The sequence below is a fragment of the Mytilus edulis genome, chromosome 8 (genome assembly GCF_963676685.1).
Source record: "Mytilus edulis chromosome 8, xbMytEdul2.2, whole genome shotgun sequence".
Taxonomy (NCBI): Eukaryota; Metazoa; Mollusca; class Bivalvia; order Mytilida; family Mytilidae; genus Mytilus; species Mytilus edulis.
The window spans coordinates 48471278-48491266 of NC_092351.1; the positions used below are offsets into that span (position 1 = coordinate 48471278).

Genomic DNA, 19989 nt, shown 5'->3' on the forward strand with positions numbered 1-19989 from the left:
AAATATTAACAAAATTGATGAAAGCTCTTAAAAATTTATTATACAGAGAATAACTTCTTAAAGGGTCAATTGACCATTTTTATCATCTAAGTTATTTGTCTTACTTTGCTGTACATTATTGCTGTTGACAGTTTATCTCTATCTGTAATAATAATAAAGATAAAACCAAAAGCTGCAAAATTTTCTTAAAATTACAAATTCAGTGGCAGCAACCCAACAACGGGTTGTCGGATTTGTCTGAAATTTCAGGGTTGAAAAATCTTGACCTAATAAACTATTTAATCCTCGACAGATTTGCTCTAAATGCTTTGGTTTCAGAGATATGAGTCAAAAACTGCATTTTACCCTATGTACTAATTTAAACCATACCAGCCATCTTGGTTCGCGGGCGGAGTCGACGGACACGTGTTTTAAACTAGATACCCTAATGATGATTGTGGACAAGTTTGGTCAATTTTGTTTTAGTAGTTAATGAGGAGAAGATTTTTGTAAAAGATTATAAAAACTTACGAAAAAGTGTTAAAAATTGACTATAAGGGGTAGATCTTACTTTACTGAACACGTTTGCTGTTTACAGTTTATCTCTATCTATAATGTTTAAGATGATAACCAAAAAAAAAACGGCCAATTTTTCTTGAAATCACTTATTCCGGGGCAGCAACCTAAGAACAGGTTCTCCGATTCATCAGAAAATTTCAAGGCAGATAGATCTTGACCTAACTAACAATTTGAATACGTCATATTTGCTCTAAACGCATTGGTTATAGAGATATAAGCTAAAATCTACATTTTACCCCTTTGTTCTATTTTTAGCCATGGCGAACATCTTGGTTTGTTGGCCGAGTCACCAAACATATTTTTTAAACTACATACCCTATTAATGATTGTGAACAAGTTTGGTCAAATTTGTTTTAGTAGTTTACGAGGAGAAGATTTTTGTAAAAGATTATAAAAACTTACGAAACATTATTAAAAATGAATATAAAGGGCAATAACTACCTAAGGGGTCAACTGGTCATATTGCGTATGTTGACTTATTTGTAGATCTTACTTTGCTGAACATTATTGCTGTTTACAGTTTATCTCTATAATATTCAAGATAATAACCAGAAAACGGCAAAATTTCCTTAAATCCTTTAAATCACCAATTTAGGGGCAGCAACCCAAGAACAGGTTGTCCGATTCATTTGAAAATTTCAAGGCAGATAGATTTTGACCTGATAAACACTTTTAATACTGTCAGATTTGCTCTTAACGCTTTGGTTATAGAGATTTTACCCCTATGTTCTAGTTTCATTAAATTTGGCCCAGTAGTTTTAGAGGATAAGATTTTTGTAAAAGTTAACGACGACGGACGACAAGTGATGAGAAAATGTCAATTGGCCCTTTCGTCAGACGAGCTAAAAATGAATGAAAGACAGATGTGTATCAACAAACAACCACTGAATTACTGGCACATATATAAAAAAATGTGGCGGGGTTAAGCATGTTACTGCATTTTTGTTCCTCTTTCTGTGTGAATTTGTTTTAGGCATTGCAACAATTTGAGCACTTACTGTGATCTAGTTTGACAATATACGTTTGTTTTTAACAGATAATTCGATATTTTAGAGAATGTATTGATGCATACATAGAAATTGCTATCTTTATTTTTCGAGACTTGAATAACTGAGTGAACTAAAGTCGATTAATAACGCTCAATACAATCTTATTAAACAGTATAGAAAAAAGAGATTGAAATGTTCATAATGTCTAACTGTATTCATATTAAAAATACTTCTTGGTTGAATTAATCCTTATTCTTGATGATATGTTTTACAAATTCAAATTTGACGTCATTTTTTTGTCATTTTTTTATAATTTCTAATATGACGTCACTTGGCGTTGAGGTTTTGACTTATTCGGATGGTCTATATATTTTGTGTTGCATTTTGTCGGGTTTTGTAATATATTTCGGTTGTTTCCTGTATCATGTATATTTTTAGTATAGTCATTTTATAAAATTTACTGTTTGCAAAAGAATAAATTATTCTAAATAATAGGGATGTTCTGGTACCTAACAGAAAACCCTGGCCTGACAATTTTTATGAACTGTACTTGTTTCGGTTTTCAAACTTTTGTATCTGGGCGTCACTAGTAAGTGTTGTGTGGACAAAATGAATTTCTGGCGTATTAAAACTTTAAAACTTGTTGCCTTTTGTTAGCTATTATTCGTGTGTTTCTTTGTCAATTGTGTTCTCCTATTTATTTATATTGTAGTCCAGTAATGTTGTGTTGTCATTTTAGTGTTATATTGCACATGGCCATAAAATAGGGAGGTTTGGCATGCCACAAAACCAGGTTCAACCCACCATTTTTTCCTTTAAAAATGTCCTGTACCAAGTCAGGAATATGGCAATTGTTATAATATAGTTCGTTTCTCTGTGTGTTACATTTTAACGTTGTGTTTCCGTTGTGTCGTTTGTTTTCTCTTTTTTTTTGAGTGTGAATTCACATTACTATAAGACGTGTCACGGTACTTATCTAACCCAAATTCATGTATTTGGTTTTGATGTTATATTTGTTATTCTCATAGGATTTTGTCTAAAGCTTAGTCCGTTCCTGTGTGTGTCACATTTTAATGTTATGTCGTTGTTCTCCGCTAATATTTAATGCGTTTCCCTCAGTTTTAGTTTGTTACCCCGATTTTGTTTTTTGTCCATAGATTTATGAGTTTTGAGCAGCGGTATACTACTGTTGCCTTTATGTATATTACACGGGTATTTCTTTTATTCAGATGTACATTTTGTAATTAGTATCGTGTCTGTATAAATGCAAATATATAAGCTTAATAATGCATAATAGCTTGCATGTATAACACTAATACCTATTGCAAATATGGTATCTTAAATGTCAGTCATGTTATCGTTTTTTATGACCAGTTTTGTATAACAGCTTTCTTGAGGGTTTTTAATTTTGCTGTTTTTGAAAATAAGATAAAATTGAGAAAGGAAATGGGGAATGTGTCAAAGCAACAACAACCCGACCATAGAGCAGACAACAGTAATAGATATCTATTTAATCTTTTTTTTTACCATTCTTAAAAGCCAAACCATTAAACAGACTTATTTACAAAGATATATTTACGATACTGTTGTCAAAGATGACATGTTTTTGAATAAATATTGATTCTCTCAAATGGTCTTTGCTTCGGAAATAAACATTTTTTTTTCTAAAAATCAGCTTTCGGCATGATAGGGGTATGTTTTTCTCATGTAAGTTATGATGACAGTAAATGCATTGCCTAACGACATGGATTGTGGTTAATTTTCATATGATAGAGGCACTAGAGGTCCTGAGTTGGCATTTAAGTAATTGCTAGTAGCCATTTGTTAATTTTTGTTAAACATTGTAATTTTGCTAGGTTATTGTATGATCTATTATAACATTAGACATCGGAATTTTTGAAATAGTGTGACTGTGAATATTAATGTTTGTTTGTTTATTCTGCATCATCAATATTTTTTGACGTTTATTTTCTGTGATAAGTAGTATTGTGATGTTTCATGTTCTCTGTTTAGGTTGTTTTCTCCATGATATATTCACCGTTTCCATTCTTTATTCAATCTTGAAATGTATCTTAATTTTGAAATATTTTCCATGCCAGTGCTATGCATGTTTAATAAACTGACATGTGCATTTTAAAATGCACTGTTCAAACTGTTCAAAAACAACCCGCCGAATGCCAATCATTTCACATGTACATGTATAAGCAAAATGCAGGTGTGATGATTATAACGCTGCACTGAAAAAATTATCGTTTTTTTTTAGAAAAATAAAAAAATTCAATCTAACTACATAAATTAATCTGATTGACTCTTAACGCATCCGTATTCAATTATCATGATGTTATGGATAATTTAATCCCTGCACATCGGAAATCCGTAAAAGTGTGTTGTCGGGAACGCTTTTCTGGCTTTGTCATAAGCCTTTGTTGTATAATTACCAATGTATTTATTCCATCTATATATTTCATCTATGTATTCTATTGTTTCAATTGTATACCAATTCGTAATCTTCATACTTGTTTAAGATAAAATTGAGAATGGAACTGTTTACTCAATAATATGGCTCCTTTTGATTATATAAAACATCCAGTATCATAAGTTTTATGTCAAGATTTAAGATTTTAGGGGGGGGGGGGTCATTGCCAAAAATATCATACCACTGGGGGGTTACCATATAAAAATATTTTAACTAGGGGGGGGGGGGGGTCACACAATAAAGGTTTTTATGTCTGACTTGTACATAAATTGTTGACAAAATTGAAGTGAGTGTGCGATGTGTGAAATAATGTCTGTTTATTAAATCTTTGATAGTGTAAACTGTAAAGCACCATGCAGCAGGATATGCCTAATTTCTCAAGGCCAGTGAATCTGATCACTCCTTATCACAGTTGTATAAATTTACAATTCATAAATTAACAACTCTTTGAAACGTTTCTTCCTAGTTTTGACCCCAGGAAACAGTGAGTTGGAAAGGTTTCTGGACATGCATAATTAACGTTCTATAGTTATGATAGTGTTTAAATAATTTTGATGTGATTCTTGAGATGAAATGGGTGTGTTTATATAATTATCTTGATGAAAGCAAGGATACATGTTAGTTATATGTCCGTCACGTGGTAATAGGTATACTTATTTTATGAAATTATTACAAAGATATCGAATAAGAATAAAAGATGATCTCGATATTATAGGTATATCCCTTCTGTATTCTTTAATTTTTAAGGTAATATTTTCTATTCGTTAGTATTTTTTGCCCTTTTTTCCTTTTATTCATATGTGAACACCAGTGTTCTCTGTTTTTTTTTTAAATTTTTTTTTGTCCATTATTCTGTAAATTTTATCCATTCTCCGATATTCTTTCCTATCCAGATTTCAGACCTTAATAAAAAAAAAATCCTTTAAATATACATCTGTACAAAACAAAGAAAGGCCAGAGGTTCCTGGCTTGCTTGTATATTTCTTTATCTCAAAAAAAATCGTTTACATATTTAATCAAGAAAGGACAAGAACCATTTAATCGGTGTTATTTTATTTGAACTTCCTAAATCATTTGTACATTGGAATCCTGAACACCAACCCCTCCAATTCATAACTATATATTTGAAAGTTCAAAGGTTAAAAAAAATAGGATACAAGGGCCTGTGATTGGGATTAAAATAACAGTCAGTTTATTTACCAGTATACTGATAAAATTTGTAGGTTGCTGTAAAATAAATTAATAAATTGGAACATACAATTTTCTGTATATTTTTTTCTATTTTTCACGTTTCAGATATTCCTTTTTGAAAAAAAACAAGAAGACATGCTGTTTGTTATACTCGGAGCTTCTAAAAGCCGGTTACTATGTAGCTGGTCACCATCTCCTCAACACAACTGGGAATTCTTTTTTTTTTGGGGGGGGGGGGTCAGACTTTTGAAATTATGTTCTTAGGGGGGGTCATTATGTGGTTTTATAAAATAATCGGGGGTTCCAAACATAAAATTTTATATCAAAAATTTGAACCAACCCCCTCAGCTGATAAATAATGACCATTCCCTAAATATTTCCCAACATTTATGAATATTATTTCATATGAATGATAAACGCTTGACAACAGATACATACGTGACTAGAAAATAAGGACTTTTTATATAACAAACCAATAGTCCATCAATATATTTACGACCAAATAAATGGATAATTTAATCAAGATTGAACCAGATCTGTATTTTTATGTAAACATATTTCTTCTCGGTTGAGGTGCATAAAACCAGTGACATTTAAATCAAATGATGTCAACTATCACAACATTACTAATGTGTATAGTAAAGTGTGTTTCAAATATTACCGGTTATATATAATATAATATGTAGCCAGGTATATCATTTTATAAAATACTTCTGAATGCAGTATTCAGGTTAACCACAGTTAAGAAGTTAACCTTACATACACTATGGATTGAAGATCTGTTAAGAAATTGTATAATTCGCGTCCGGGTTCATGTTATGGAATTTAAACTTGAATTGTTTTTGCAACAATGATATTTTTAACGGTTTTACATAATAAGTTGACAGACGACACCTCTCACAGTTAAACAGATACTTATACGATACTGGTACATGTAAGTACATTTGTATGTTTACACATAATGGGTGGTATAGGATGTAACTTTCCTTGTACACTAATATAGAGTACACATACTACACGTTAAATGTATACACAGGCGTTTGAGGGTGTTCAATTACGTACAATGTTTCGGTTATTATTTCCAAAAGATACTAGTTAAAAACTTAAGAATATCAATACACCTACAAGGCCACATACTTGCCTTCCACTTGTCATAGTTTCTAAAAAGTATCGTAGCCAAAGTGATGGTAGTTTACCTTGCATTGTGGTGATGTAGGATATTAAACCAGTTCGAAAAGAGTATTTTATGGAAAGTTCATCTTAAATACTAATAATATGCAAATTTCTGTAAATTCCATCCCTTTTCATTTTAACTGCTGTTAATTTTATTTTATCTCACTGGGTGGGATTCGTATGTGTGTGTGAGTGTGTGTGTGTCGGGATTTGAGGGATTTAAGGCATAAATGTATATGTCCTTAGGGACTCATATTTAGAAATTTTATCGACATAAACAGTATGTACAATATTAGATTATTTACCATACTTTGGCATTAAGAATAAACAATCCTTAGAAAGGTTCGTGGCAGGTGCACTTTTTATATTTTAAACTTCAATACTTTGAAATCTTCCCAATTTGTAGCAAACGCACGACTTATAACCCTAACACTACTTATGAACAATATTTATATATTCACAAAACAATGATAAATGCATAATCAATGATAATTAACACATTATTTAAATAATAATATAAGTTATAAGGTAATTGATTGTTTATGCCATGTAATTTCAATTGATATATAGGTATTACCAATGTTATTTCAAATGATCGGGCGGAGCTTACGTTTTAGTTTGCATAAGGACAGTCTATTTGTAGATGTGTGTGATAAGGATGATTACCGTAATAATTCTAACTGATCTCTAATCACCTATCAGTGTCATCAAAGGAATTTACAAAAGAATGACTGGGCACTTCATTGATGAATTTATTCTAAAACACCTATCTATAGATGGACTGGTTTATTATGAGCGAACCGGTTAAACTACGCCCAGTCAAGTGAAATAAATTTAGTAATAAATTAGTAAAACAAACACACACTTTTTATATATTTATGAAGAATTATGACAATAAGATATAAAGCCAGGGATACATTGCAGAGAATATAATAGAAAAAAAAAAGAATATAGAAAAAGTAAATATAGAAATGTTCTTCGAATTTATATAAAGGAAAAAAAAAACCGAACATTTTAAACAATGACGGAGAAAGGGCTTAAACAGAAAAATTGAAATCTCTTTAAAAATTTTACAAATATAGTTTATAATTAAAAATGTTATCTTAAAAATAGACCATTATTGAATTTTGTGATAACATTTTGTGTCGTTATTTACTTTGGAAATCCATCTTACACTAGTAAGTAAGGCAATTCACAGTTAGATATTTAGTTTGTTACCAATATATAAGTCATAGAGTCTAATCAACATTAATACATTATATAAAGGTCAAGATTGTACCTTACATCCTTTAGCGACGGAGCCATCTACCCACTTGTTTATGCATTAACCACATGCACTACAGGAACAACAATGAAATCAATACGGTTCAACGTACAATATTGCTCCCTCTTGAAGCATGTAGATGATGTTTGGAGGATGACATTATCAACCTAGTGATACTCCTGCAGAAACTGCAAACACCTTAGTGTTGAGTTCAATTCAATCCTCGGCATGTCTGTTAACTTATAGTGAGCAGAAACGAAAATTATTTTAAAAGGATAACAGACAAAGTCACTCGAGGATAACAACATGACACTGTTGTACCAATGAAGCATGTTGATGATATTTGGTTGAATGCACTAGAAGAAATAGTAGAAACAAGCAGATCACTTTAGATTTGGAGAGATAATATCACCAACTAAAGAAATATACCTTTATACCTTTATACCTTTATCTTCGGGTCTTTATATAAGCTAACGGCTTCCACTGACCCTTCATCTTGGATTTTCGTAATGCGATTTCTGGTCTCATATAATATGTCTATATATATTAGACTTATTAAAAAAACTTATTGGTATATTATTTACAACCAAACATCTCTTCAGTTAAGCATTATTAAGTACTAAACAGGTTGTAAACATCATCCTCACAACGTACGTGCTTTGGAAATGACAAAAGGCTAGTGATCTAAACCGAAACTTCAGGGTAACAAAATGACATTAGTTGAGTATGCAAATGCAGAAATCATATTTTATCATTTATTACATTTTGTTTGACTTGTTAAATTCGTTCTAAACTTTATCCTATTATTTGACTGTGAACATATTGTAGGATTTAATAGAGACCATGATAAATCGATTTACAACTATTAAACAGCGGTATACTACTGTTACTTTATTTAGCCTCTAATCAATTTATGTTTTATAACTCTTCATTTCTTGGAATTATTTAACTTAGGGCAACATTTTATACAATTTTAAACCTACATTTAAATATTTTGGCTTAAAATGAATGAAACCCCCAACATGGATTTTTTACAGAGGTCAACCCCCTGTTTTACAATGCAAGAATAGGAGAAATAATTCGTAAATTTCCTAATGCATATTACACCACACACATATCCATACAGGTAATATAAAAATGATTCAAAGTGCGTTTTTAAAACCTACTCGTAATAATGCACGAACTATTTGATGCTCATAGCTCATAACTAAAGTGTTCAAACATTATAAAAGTTATACATGCTATATAATTCATTCTTTTAAATATCATTTGCTTCTAATGATCTAAGAAAACACATATAGCTCGTATGCTTGCACTAACTTACCAAAATAAAGATTAAGTTTACACTTTAACATTATTTACATTGTTTTTATAGTGCCGATTTTTAAGTCTTATCAGAACTTCCCTAAGTTAAGATTTGACTTAGCATACATATCCCGATATCCTTATCAGGAATCGCTTCCTTATATTCTTACGGAAGGGTGATTTTTTTTATGGGAGATGCAATTACACGCCTCTAGCATACTAAGGAAAACAAAAACATGTGTATTATTTCGCTTACTGTAGTATGAAAATAATAGACCGTCAAAAGGTAAAATTACAAAAAAAAGAACAATTCAAAACGTCCCTTTTGTAATCTCGAAATCAAAAGCTCAACACATCAAACGATTGAAAATCAACTGTGATATTCCAGCCTCTTTAAAAATTTATTAATGTGAAAATTATTCTAATTTAAAAAAAAAAAATGCATTTACAGTGATTAAGGTGGTACCTAACACCTTGACTTCAATTAATTTGGCTCGTTTAATTTCCATAAAATTTTGACAAAATACTGACTTTGACCCGTTGACGAAAATATGAAAATTGAAACCACACACTTTATCGGAAAATTTTCATTGTATGTAAAGCAGTATACAAACACAAATTTTGATCATTGAGAACCTTCATATTTTTACAATATAACTTAATTAAAACGTTAAGCTGATTTTACAGATTCATCTCCCTGTAGTGTTATGAACCACACTAAATTATGATGACATAACCTTATACCTCTGGTTAATAATATGCTTATTTATGTAAATTTGGTATTGACACCACATTAAACATACTGGAAGATGTAGATGACAAGACATTACTGTAGAACTAATTTATTTATGTTATGCCGTAAACAAATTTTTACTCAATTATAAAAGATCGTTCATATGGGGGCGGGGAAATATGGGCTAGGAAGTTTCTGATGTATTAAGTGTGTGTTCATTATTTATACGTTTAAACACTTACGACAAAGAAGTTACTTCGGCAGAAGATAAAGCAAGAACAGTAAGTTAACTCAATCAAACCTTAATGTTGTTGTTATGTTCATATAAAGAGTGAAAGGAGGATTACTCATATTAATTCGTTCTTTGTTGACTGTAAGATGTTTAGGATAGAGTGTTACTGGGTAGGTTAATCCGGCAATCCTTTCAAACGCAGGGAATTAAGGTAGATTCTGTCATACCATAACCATGTTAACAGAGTGTTATTTTCATTTTCTGTACTCCTTGGTATTTTCGATTGCTCAATGTATTCATATATGGTCGTCGAATACTATGTATACATGTTTTATCGTTTTATCTTGCAGATTTGCATTTTGTTGAGAGAAATTGTCAAAATGGTTTGGAATCCACCCAACACACTCAGTGCATCTAATATGCCTGCTCTTCTGCAGAATCGGGGAATTGTTTTCGGTTACCGTCAGATAAATCAGCCGTGGAGTTATTATGCGCGAAGCATCTGTCAATTTCACAACGAAACCTTTAATATATGGACGCATTTGATAGCCATAGTCATACATTTAAGTATGATTTACCAGTATGCCGAGGAATGCGACTTTTATCGTGACAAACTCTCATGGACATTATTAATTTTCAGTGTTTGTTGTATATATTCGACGACAATAAGTGTAATAGCACACATTTTTCATAGCAAAAACATTGATGCACATTACAGCTTATTTCTGTTTGATTACGCAGGCGCGTATATGTACGCGTATGCTTCCGGCTTGATAGCCATTTACTACTTTTCAGATTCATATACCTATGACATGATCGTAAATGGGTACTTGGTCGCTCATTTGATATTCTCTTTTGGTGGCGTTATTCTCATGTGTATTATGAAAACAAGTTTTGGACATAAAGACCACCAGAGGACAAGGAAAGGCCTACTTAGCTTGTTTTTTTCATTGCACGCAATTCTTATGTCTGCAACAGTAGCAAGAAAATATTGGCTTTCACTTAATGGCAACAAAGAACATTTAGCGTCCATTACTAACTATAATTGGGTATATTTATATTTTATACTTGGAGGATTATCGTACAGTTGCCACTCGCCAGAAGTGTTTTTTCCGGGCATGTTTGACATTATAGGACAAAGCCACCAAATATTTCATATATTTGCAACACTGACTCAGATATTACAAATTCGCGCAGTGCGCTTTGAAATCTCAAAAGGAAATGCTACATATGGACATCCATCCTTGCCATCATTCTTTATATTATCAACAATGTCTTTGGGAATTATCACTTTTATATGTGTGTTTATCATTAGAAAATATTTTCCAGTACAAACTTTAAAAAAAGAAAAATAAACACAATTGAGCTGTTTTCTCAGCCAGTCTCCAAATCGGAGAATAAATATTTTTTATTTACTGTCTCCAATCAGAAATATCAGAGGTTTGTCTTTATATTTTTATTGTATATGTCATTTGTTGATTTTATATCTGTTAAAGAAAAATATTAACTTTTACTGAAATATGGCCATGAAATAAAAAAGAATTTATAAATTATCAAAACGGTCACTATTTGATTATTTTAGGAATCTACTTCAAAAGCATCTTTGCTGATAACAACAATTTGCTAAGTTGTCGTTTGTTTATGTAATTTATACTTGTTTCTCGTTTCTCCTTTTTTATTAAGATTAAACCGTTGGTTTTCCCGTTTGAATGGTTTTACACTAGTAATTTTGGGGCCCGTTATAGCTTGTTGTTCGGTGTGAGCCAAGGCTCCGTGTTGAAGGTCGTATATTGACCTGTAATGGTTTCCTTTTATAAATTGTTATTTGGATGGAGAGTTGTCTCATTGGCACTCACACCACATCTTCCTTTATCTATGATAACAAAACTAAAACTCCTTAAAATGAAATTAAATCGCAGTCCTTTTACAAATGTCAAAATAAGAAGGTCGATCACATCAAATGAATTGAAACATATTCTTGTCTTGGTACAGACACTTCCATATGTAGAAAATTGTAGATAAAACATAATAACCATATCACAATAGCCGGTGCCAATTACCAAACCACGCCGAAAGGATATAGCAAACATAGAGTAAACAGTAAAGTTAAGTTATTAACAAAGACACATTAAAGAATCTATACACGTAATTAAGACGATAAAAAACGCTAGGACCTAGAATCTATACGTCACGACCATAATGTATTATTTGTGAAGTTGATACGGACTATTTATCATCATGGTCTTTGTATCTTCCTATAAAATAGAACGAATCGTTCTTTGACATAAATTTGGTTCATCAATTTTTTGCACAGACACTGGTGATATTATAAAGTCTGTGTAGCAGCTGCAAGCTCTTGAATACCAATTATTTGGGAAATGTATGTCCCATATTACAATCGTCAAGAGATGACCGGTCATTTCAAATTCGAAGTATTTGTCTAAAAATAAGGCGGCTGTTTTGTTTGATTTCTAGTTCCGAGGGATATATAAATGGAACCAAATCGGAAATGATTGGATGCTTAATGAAAAGAACATCATCCGTATACCTGATTGTGAAATTAAATGATTAGCTTCTTTGTCTTCTTGTTTTAGTCAACTGTCTGAAGGAAGTAAGACTGGCATGAAAATAAGAATACGTTGAAAAGTAGATGCAGACAGTTCGTTCCCATAGGAATGCCAACATTTTGTTAAAAAAATCTACCTCCTAATTTAACAACTACAGATCTGTATGTTGTTAATAAGACACTCCAGCATACTTGTCACTTGTTCTTCTGTGTAGCATGTTTTACCTTTTCGTTCACTATCAACAATTTTTTTCTGTGGAAAAGGATTGCGGACTATTTCTTTCGGATGATTTTTCAAATTCACATGGGAATTTGTGGTATACAGTGTTCAATATTCAGAAGTCGTAATAGGATCAATTTCGAATAACAAAACATTCAAATTTAGCAACGTATTCCTAAGCGGAAGATTATACGGACAGAAGAGGAAATATGCTTAAGGTGGTACCCAATACCTTGACAAAAATTAATTTGGCTTGTTGAAATTCCATTACAATTTGACAAAATATTAACTTTGACCATTTGAAAAAAAATTCAAAAATTCAAAAAACTTGAACCAATCACTTTCTCGGAAAAAATTGTCATTTGAAACGGGAGTGTGTGGTTATCTATTATTTACTATACTATATAAATCTATATTGTTTGTGGTGAATAATTAATAAACTCATCATAGATACCAGGACTAAATTTAGAATATACGCCAAACGCGCGTTTCTTCTACAAAAGACTCATCAGTGACGCTTGAATGCAAAACAGTTAAAAAGGCCAAATAAAGTACGAAGTTGAAGAGCATTGAGGACCAAAATTCCTAAAAGTTTAGCCAAATACAGGTAAAGTAATCTATGCCTGAGGTAGAAAAGCCTTAGTATTTCAAAAAATTTCAAAATTTGTATACAGTAAATTCATAAATATAACCATATCAATTACAATTCATGTCAGCACAAAAAGTGCAGACTACTGGGCTTGTGATACCCTCGGGGAAATAAATCTCCACCAGCAGTGACATCGACCCAGATGTTGTAAATTAACTCATCATAGATACCAGGACTAAATTTAGTATATACGCTAGACGCGCGTTTCGTCTACAAAAGACTCATCAGTGACGCTCAAATCCAAAGTTAAAAAGAACAAATAGAGTACGAAGTTGAAGAGCATTGAGGACCAAAATTCCTAAAAGTTTTGCCAAATACAGCTAAGGTAATCTATGCCTGGAACCATTTAAACGTTTAAACCCGCTGCAATTGTTTGCACCTGTCCTAAGTCAGGAATCTGATGTTCAGTAGTTGTCGTTTGTTGGTGTGGTTCATAAGTTATTCTCGTTTCTTTTTTTTTATATAGATTAGACCGTTGGTTTTACACTAGTAACTTTTGGGGCCCTTTATAGCTTACTGTCCGGTGTGAGTCAAGGATCCGTATTGAAGACTAACTTTGACCTATTATGGTTTACTTTTATAAATTGTGACTTGGATGGAGAGTTATCTCATTGGCACTCATACCACATCTTCTTATATCTATAGAAAAAATAAAAGAATACAGATTAGAAGGAAACCCCGCCAAGACACTCTTATATTCTTGGTTTCTCTTTTTATAGTAACATTGAATTCACGATCATAGCGTAATCGTACAAACATTGAGGGGGGGGGGGGGGTGTGCATCAGTGGAATTTAAGGTTCGCCCTTTATAAGTATACAAATACAAAAAATCAAATTGATTTTCGTCATTAATATGACTCAAATGAATAAGAAATTTGGGAAAACTACAACCCTTAAATACAAAAAAAAAAAAAAAAAAAAAAATACGTAGACATAATTATGCTTTTATTCTTTTTAATCTCCTGATGACCATTATATTTTTGGATGACACAGTACAAAATGCGTAGCATAGCGTTATAAAATATGAAATGAAAATATGCATATACTTTTTACATGTCCAAGTCCCCCCCCCCCCCACCTAAATCAGAGAAACTATCACAATGCTTAACGATAGAAACTATCTTAGAGAATTTTATGCCAGTTCATAATTAACATTTAAAGATACATAAGATTTCATGTAAACAATTTAAAAATTCATTTTGATTTGGATTCAGGAAACGCCGAAGTCCCAATGAATTTGTCTGGGTTTTTTTAGGACTTCATCATTCTTCAACAATAGCAAAAACAGACCGCGCTTGAAAATAAACCCGCCACCAGCCAATTTTGCAATAAAACCAAAGCAAAAAAATATCTTAAAACTAGACGGCAATACTTACCATGCTTACCTCACAAAACCTATTAACCATACAAACAAAAAAAAACTAATAACCTTTTCCAAATACGATGATATAAATTTTCTTCCTGGTTTTGAAAGAAAGATTCTCTTTTTAAACATTAACGCGGCTGGCAAAGAAAGCACTCCTTTTTCTTTGTAATCGTAAGTCTATGTTACGTTTACGTTACGTATACGATCATCTTTGTTAAACACTCGTAGGTAATACCAGCGTCACACATCAGGGTATAGCACCGACGTACGACGGGCGTGGTAAAAAAAACTTATGTACGCTGCCAATACGCTAGTAATTTTGGACGCATTCAACTTGTCAAACATATCTGTATCGTGTGCCCAACGAGCTTTAAGCATGTTAAGGGCGTAAGAGAAGCGTACATTAGTGTTTATTTGGCGTTCAAGTAACGTATGTTGGCGTATGTCTGGCGTTTGTCTAACGTAGTTGAAATGCACGCTACGAAGGAAATACGTCCCTTGAACGTATTTGAGACGCGTCCTGGTTTATATGGGACGATTATCCGTGCTTTCGGCGTGTCTGGAACGTGTAATTGTGGGGTGTTTGTTACAAACACGCTCCGCATACGTCCAAGTAAAAGTCAAAATATCTTGAGGCGTATACAACGTGTTCTAAACGTGTATCAAACTTATTTGTAGCGTAAATATTACGTGCGTGTAGCGAACAGGCATACGCCTGACAAACGCTAGAGCTAGATGAAATTTGTTATGCTGTTTAAAAATTTCCTGGAGTTATAACATTCACCAAGCGTACACCTTTGCATTTCGAAGAACTTCAAACTTATGCTACGCGCGTTTAACAATTAATTAGCGTTCCTCTTGTGTGCATCTAAATTTTCTCTGTACGTCTGGTGCACGTCGGTCTATACGCCAATTTTGACGGCGGCATTAATTAAATCTTACGCTTATCGTAAGTTAAGCGTAAACGTAAATCGTACGATTTCTTGTGAAACGCTAGCCAGATTACCATCAATTACACACGATTGTAATTGCGAAAAATCAGTCGTTCTGTAACTGTGGAATACAATTCGACAAAGTAAGTTTTCGGGCAAATGGTCTAAAGGAAATTTATGTTCAAATTTAAATGTAACACAAGTGGGTTAGAACATTATCTAATTGCATAACGACATTTGTGTAATTCATTATACATTAGGTAATACAATTTTTGGGACAAAAGTAATAAAATAACCTTTGGACAATTTATCGTATGGTGAATACAACAATTACAGAAGTGACCATTGACAAACTTAAGTGAATATTTCTCCAGTATAACTACTACATGTATCCTGCGGTCAAAAGATTATTTTGACCAAAACACGGAACATTTAAGGTTAGCTAGCGCTAGTATCCTGCGGCCACTTATTATAGAAAAATCATACATACCGGCAATCGAATCAGGAACAAGATATCACTAACTACCAAAATTCATTCTCGTCAAGATTCTCTATTCATTTCTGAAATCGACATCGCTATACGTCTTAAATTTGATACTGTTTGGTCAGAATCAACTTTGATTTAATCTTAAACAACGCAAAGGAATATAAAACGTCAGAACTTTAATTTTTCTTTATCGATAATTAAGATATGTCTATGTCAGAGGGGGAGGACAGGGGGGTACCCTTCTCCCTTATCCTACCCCTCTTCTCCTTTCTCCTACCCCTGTTCTCCTTTCTCCCATTAGAATAAAACATCTCCTTTAGAGATATTTTTTCTTGAAATATTAGAAATTTTTTTAAAAGGAGAGATATTTTATTTTTTCTCCTTTCTCCAACTTTTTCTCCTTTCTCCCAGCCTTCCTCTCCTTTCTCCTACCCCCTTTCTCCTTTCTCCCACCCCCTTTCTCCTTTCTCCTACCCCCTTTCTCCCTGTCTCCCTTACCCCTGTCCTCCCCCTCATGTCAGTGCAAAAAGTAAAGGTTTTTCAAGGGGATTTAGTAGCTTATGTATTGAAAGGAATAAGATTTTCCAATGCTTTACAAGATATGGTTCGTTTCAGAATCTAAAGGACTATGGGTTCTTTTATTGTTTGTACCCCAAAATGAAAATAACGTCTCGTCATTGATCGACTTTCAATTGTGTAGGACGTTTTTAACCAATCATGACGCTTTGGTGTACACTTTTGAAAATATTACCCAGAACGCATTAGATTCTGAAACGGCGAATAACCACTGAAAATTTGTATTAGGTTTTTAAGGAATCGGTCAATTTAAGAATTATGAATACCATTTTTTTATTAGAATTTAAGATTACTTTTTGAGTATTTTTATACGCTGTTATTTAATAGATTTGATAAGTTATGATACATTTGTACAAGGTTAGATATGTTTGCTTAAAAAAACAAACATTTGTTAAAATATAGAAAAAGCTAGTGTTTCGTTAAGAGTTAATATGGTAAAAACTGAATTATCTGATAAAATAGCAATTTTTCTGCAGTAATGGTGATTTAGGTTTTTATTATTTTCTAAAGATACATTCAATAATTCTAAAACATAAAAATCTTATAAAGGAGGTGAAAAAAGTATAAACATTTGCATATTTTAGTCTCGAGGTCGCTACATGTAACTCTCTCATAACTTGACGTCCTTTTGAAAATAAAAGTAAAAATGTCTGAATCTATGGGTCACTGTGAAAACTGTTTAAATATGGAAAAATAAAGGGTGGCAGGTAGGTGAAGCTTACATAAATGTAGAGATAAATGAAAAATGAACAAATTGATACCAGATTTATATCATTACAATGCCGTTAGTTTGCACCAGAAGCGACGAAGCAGCGCATCTTTTTTGGATGGGCAAATATCCCCTTTTTGATATGGGACGAGCTCTGACCTCCCACGGCGCCAGCTTGTCTGGCAAAACAGCCGTTGGACGTCAGAGTAATCTCGGACTAGTTTTACCTATAGCGAACGCTCTGATTCATTAAAGTGCCACTATAAAATTGTAATCATTTACTCCAGGTTGATCCACTTTGCATCTCGTCGTGAATATGCATGACATATTTGCAACTGGACATTAAGGGAGCAATTTAAAATTAATCAGCTTCATTGGTGATGCCAGAAGTCTATTACTAGTAATTGACTCCTGGTGATGCATTATCATTTGTCTCGATTGATAATTGTCTCGTACAGTTTTCCAATTTTTATATATTTTAAATTAAATGCGTTAAATGATATTGTAAACTAGTAAAACAATTTTAATTAGTTGTTAGTGGCTTTGAACTAACTGTAAGTAACTGCGAGTACTCTCAGATCTGTACTTAGTGTCTTTTTGTTTTTGGGATATACAAGTATCCGGCCACGTCCACTCTGTGTAGTATTTCTGTTTGTATCCATCTGATGAGTTAAGCTTTTTCAACTGAATTTTATAGTTCGATCTTATGTTGCACTGTTGTCCCACTGTTCCAGGTTAGGGGGAGGGTTGGGATCCCGCTAACACGTTTATGTATGTATGGGCCTGTCCAAAGTCAGAAGCCTATAATCCAGTAGTTATCGATTGTTTTTTTCATAAATTAGGCCGTTAGTTTTCTCGTTTGAATTGTTTTACATTTGTCCTTTCGGGGCCACTTATAGCCGACTATATACCCGGTACGGGCTGTGTTCATTGTTGAAGGCCGTAATATGACCTATAGTTGTTAATTTCTGTGTCATTTGGTCTCTTGTGAAGTGATGTCTCATTGGTAATCATACCAAATCTTCTTTTTTTTATATATATATATACACGTACATATCGATAACCGACTTCAGAGTAGATTTTACGGATCAACGCTCTCGGCAAGTTATTGCACTAATTATTTGAGTGGTTCAGATGTGGCCAGCTGTTTCAAGTCTAAATTTCTGTCCTTATTTCAATATGCCCTTGTTTTCCAATGGTATTTTAAAGTTTCATGTCCAACGTCACCAGTCTATGAAAGAAGCGTATCGATAAAAACTTTTCTTATATCACATAGCGATATTGTCTAATATCAATTGTAAATTTGCAGACATTCCAAGCGGAAAATGTTGTTTTCGGCAACGATAAATTAAGAAAATACTAACTTTTAAACTTATTGTTCAAATATGAACAACAATGGAGTCTAAATATACAGTCAGAAGTTAGTTAGAAGCAAACGTTTATGTCCGTGTAAAATTTGAGGTGCTGTGTTTTTCTCATATACATAAATATACAAATGCTAATATCAATGCGATACTTTTAAAATATCATAGCAGTACTTTTGTTATATCAATATTAGTACTTATTAGTATTAATATTAGACTGTTGTATCCATATTTTGACAATTTTACCTACTAGTATTATGTCTGTTTTGATCAAGCATCGTTGTAAATATGACAGAATTTGATGAGACTGTCATACACGTGAGAGGTTAAGCGCTATAAAATCAGGTTCAATCCCTATTTTCAAAATTTGAAAATGCCAGTACCGAGTCAGAAATATGACAGTTGTTATCCATTCGTTTCGTGTGTTTTTGATTTAACCATTGGATAAGTGACTTTCTGTTTTGAATTTTGCTCCGAGTTCAGTATTTTTGTGATTTTACTTCTTAGTAGTATTGTATGTAAGTAATCAGTTTAAAGACCATTGCTTAAATTCAAATTGTTTTTGGTATCATCTTACAAATTTCTCAATTGGTTTTTGAAGCAAAACTTATCAAATAAGGGTTTAATAAACAATGCCGTAATCAAATAGCTAAGTCAAAATGATTGTTCACATATATAATATTTAGAAAATTTCATAATGAACGAACCGAAATAATATATATCCGATATGCTCGCAACGCACACATGGAAAACTTTCTTTATTGATAACAATGAAACTAACTTGTGACAAAGATGAATCATACTGTCCTCGTTCAGATTGATTCGACAAAATCTGACCTGTACTTTTGAATCTCCTTTTTTTAATACAAATTAGACCTTGGTTTTCCTGTTTGAATGGTTTAACACTAGTAATGTTTTTGTACCTATATAGCGTGATGTTCGCTGTGAGCCAAGGCTTCGTGTTTAAGGCCCTACTTTGATCTATAATGGTTTACTTTAAACAAATTATTACTTTGATGGAAAGTTGTCTTATTCGAACTCATGCACCATCTTCTTATATCTATAAATCTTTAAAATTTGCCCTTATAAATAACTGCATTCCAGTCCTCAAACTGAACGATCTAAATTTATAAATATAGAAAAGATATATACATATTACTAACGTCAAAAGACATTAACATCTTATTTATTTGTGTTCT

At 32.5% G+C, this 19989-nt stretch overlaps 1 protein-coding gene across 1 annotated transcript; it reads left to right on the plus strand.

Moving 5' to 3' along the window:
* The first annotated feature begins 6014 nt into the window (after positions 1-6014).
* LOC139485784 (membrane progestin receptor alpha-B-like) lies at positions 6015-11480 on the plus strand. Its single transcript, XM_071270431.1, has 2 exons — positions 6015-6148; positions 10272-11480. The coding sequence occupies exon 2, from the start codon at positions 10302-10304 to the stop codon at positions 11274-11276; it is 975 nt and encodes a 324-aa protein (XP_071126532.1). The 5' UTR covers positions 6015-6148; positions 10272-10301; the 3' UTR covers positions 11277-11480.
* The last annotated feature ends 8509 nt before the right edge of the window (positions 11481-19989 follow it).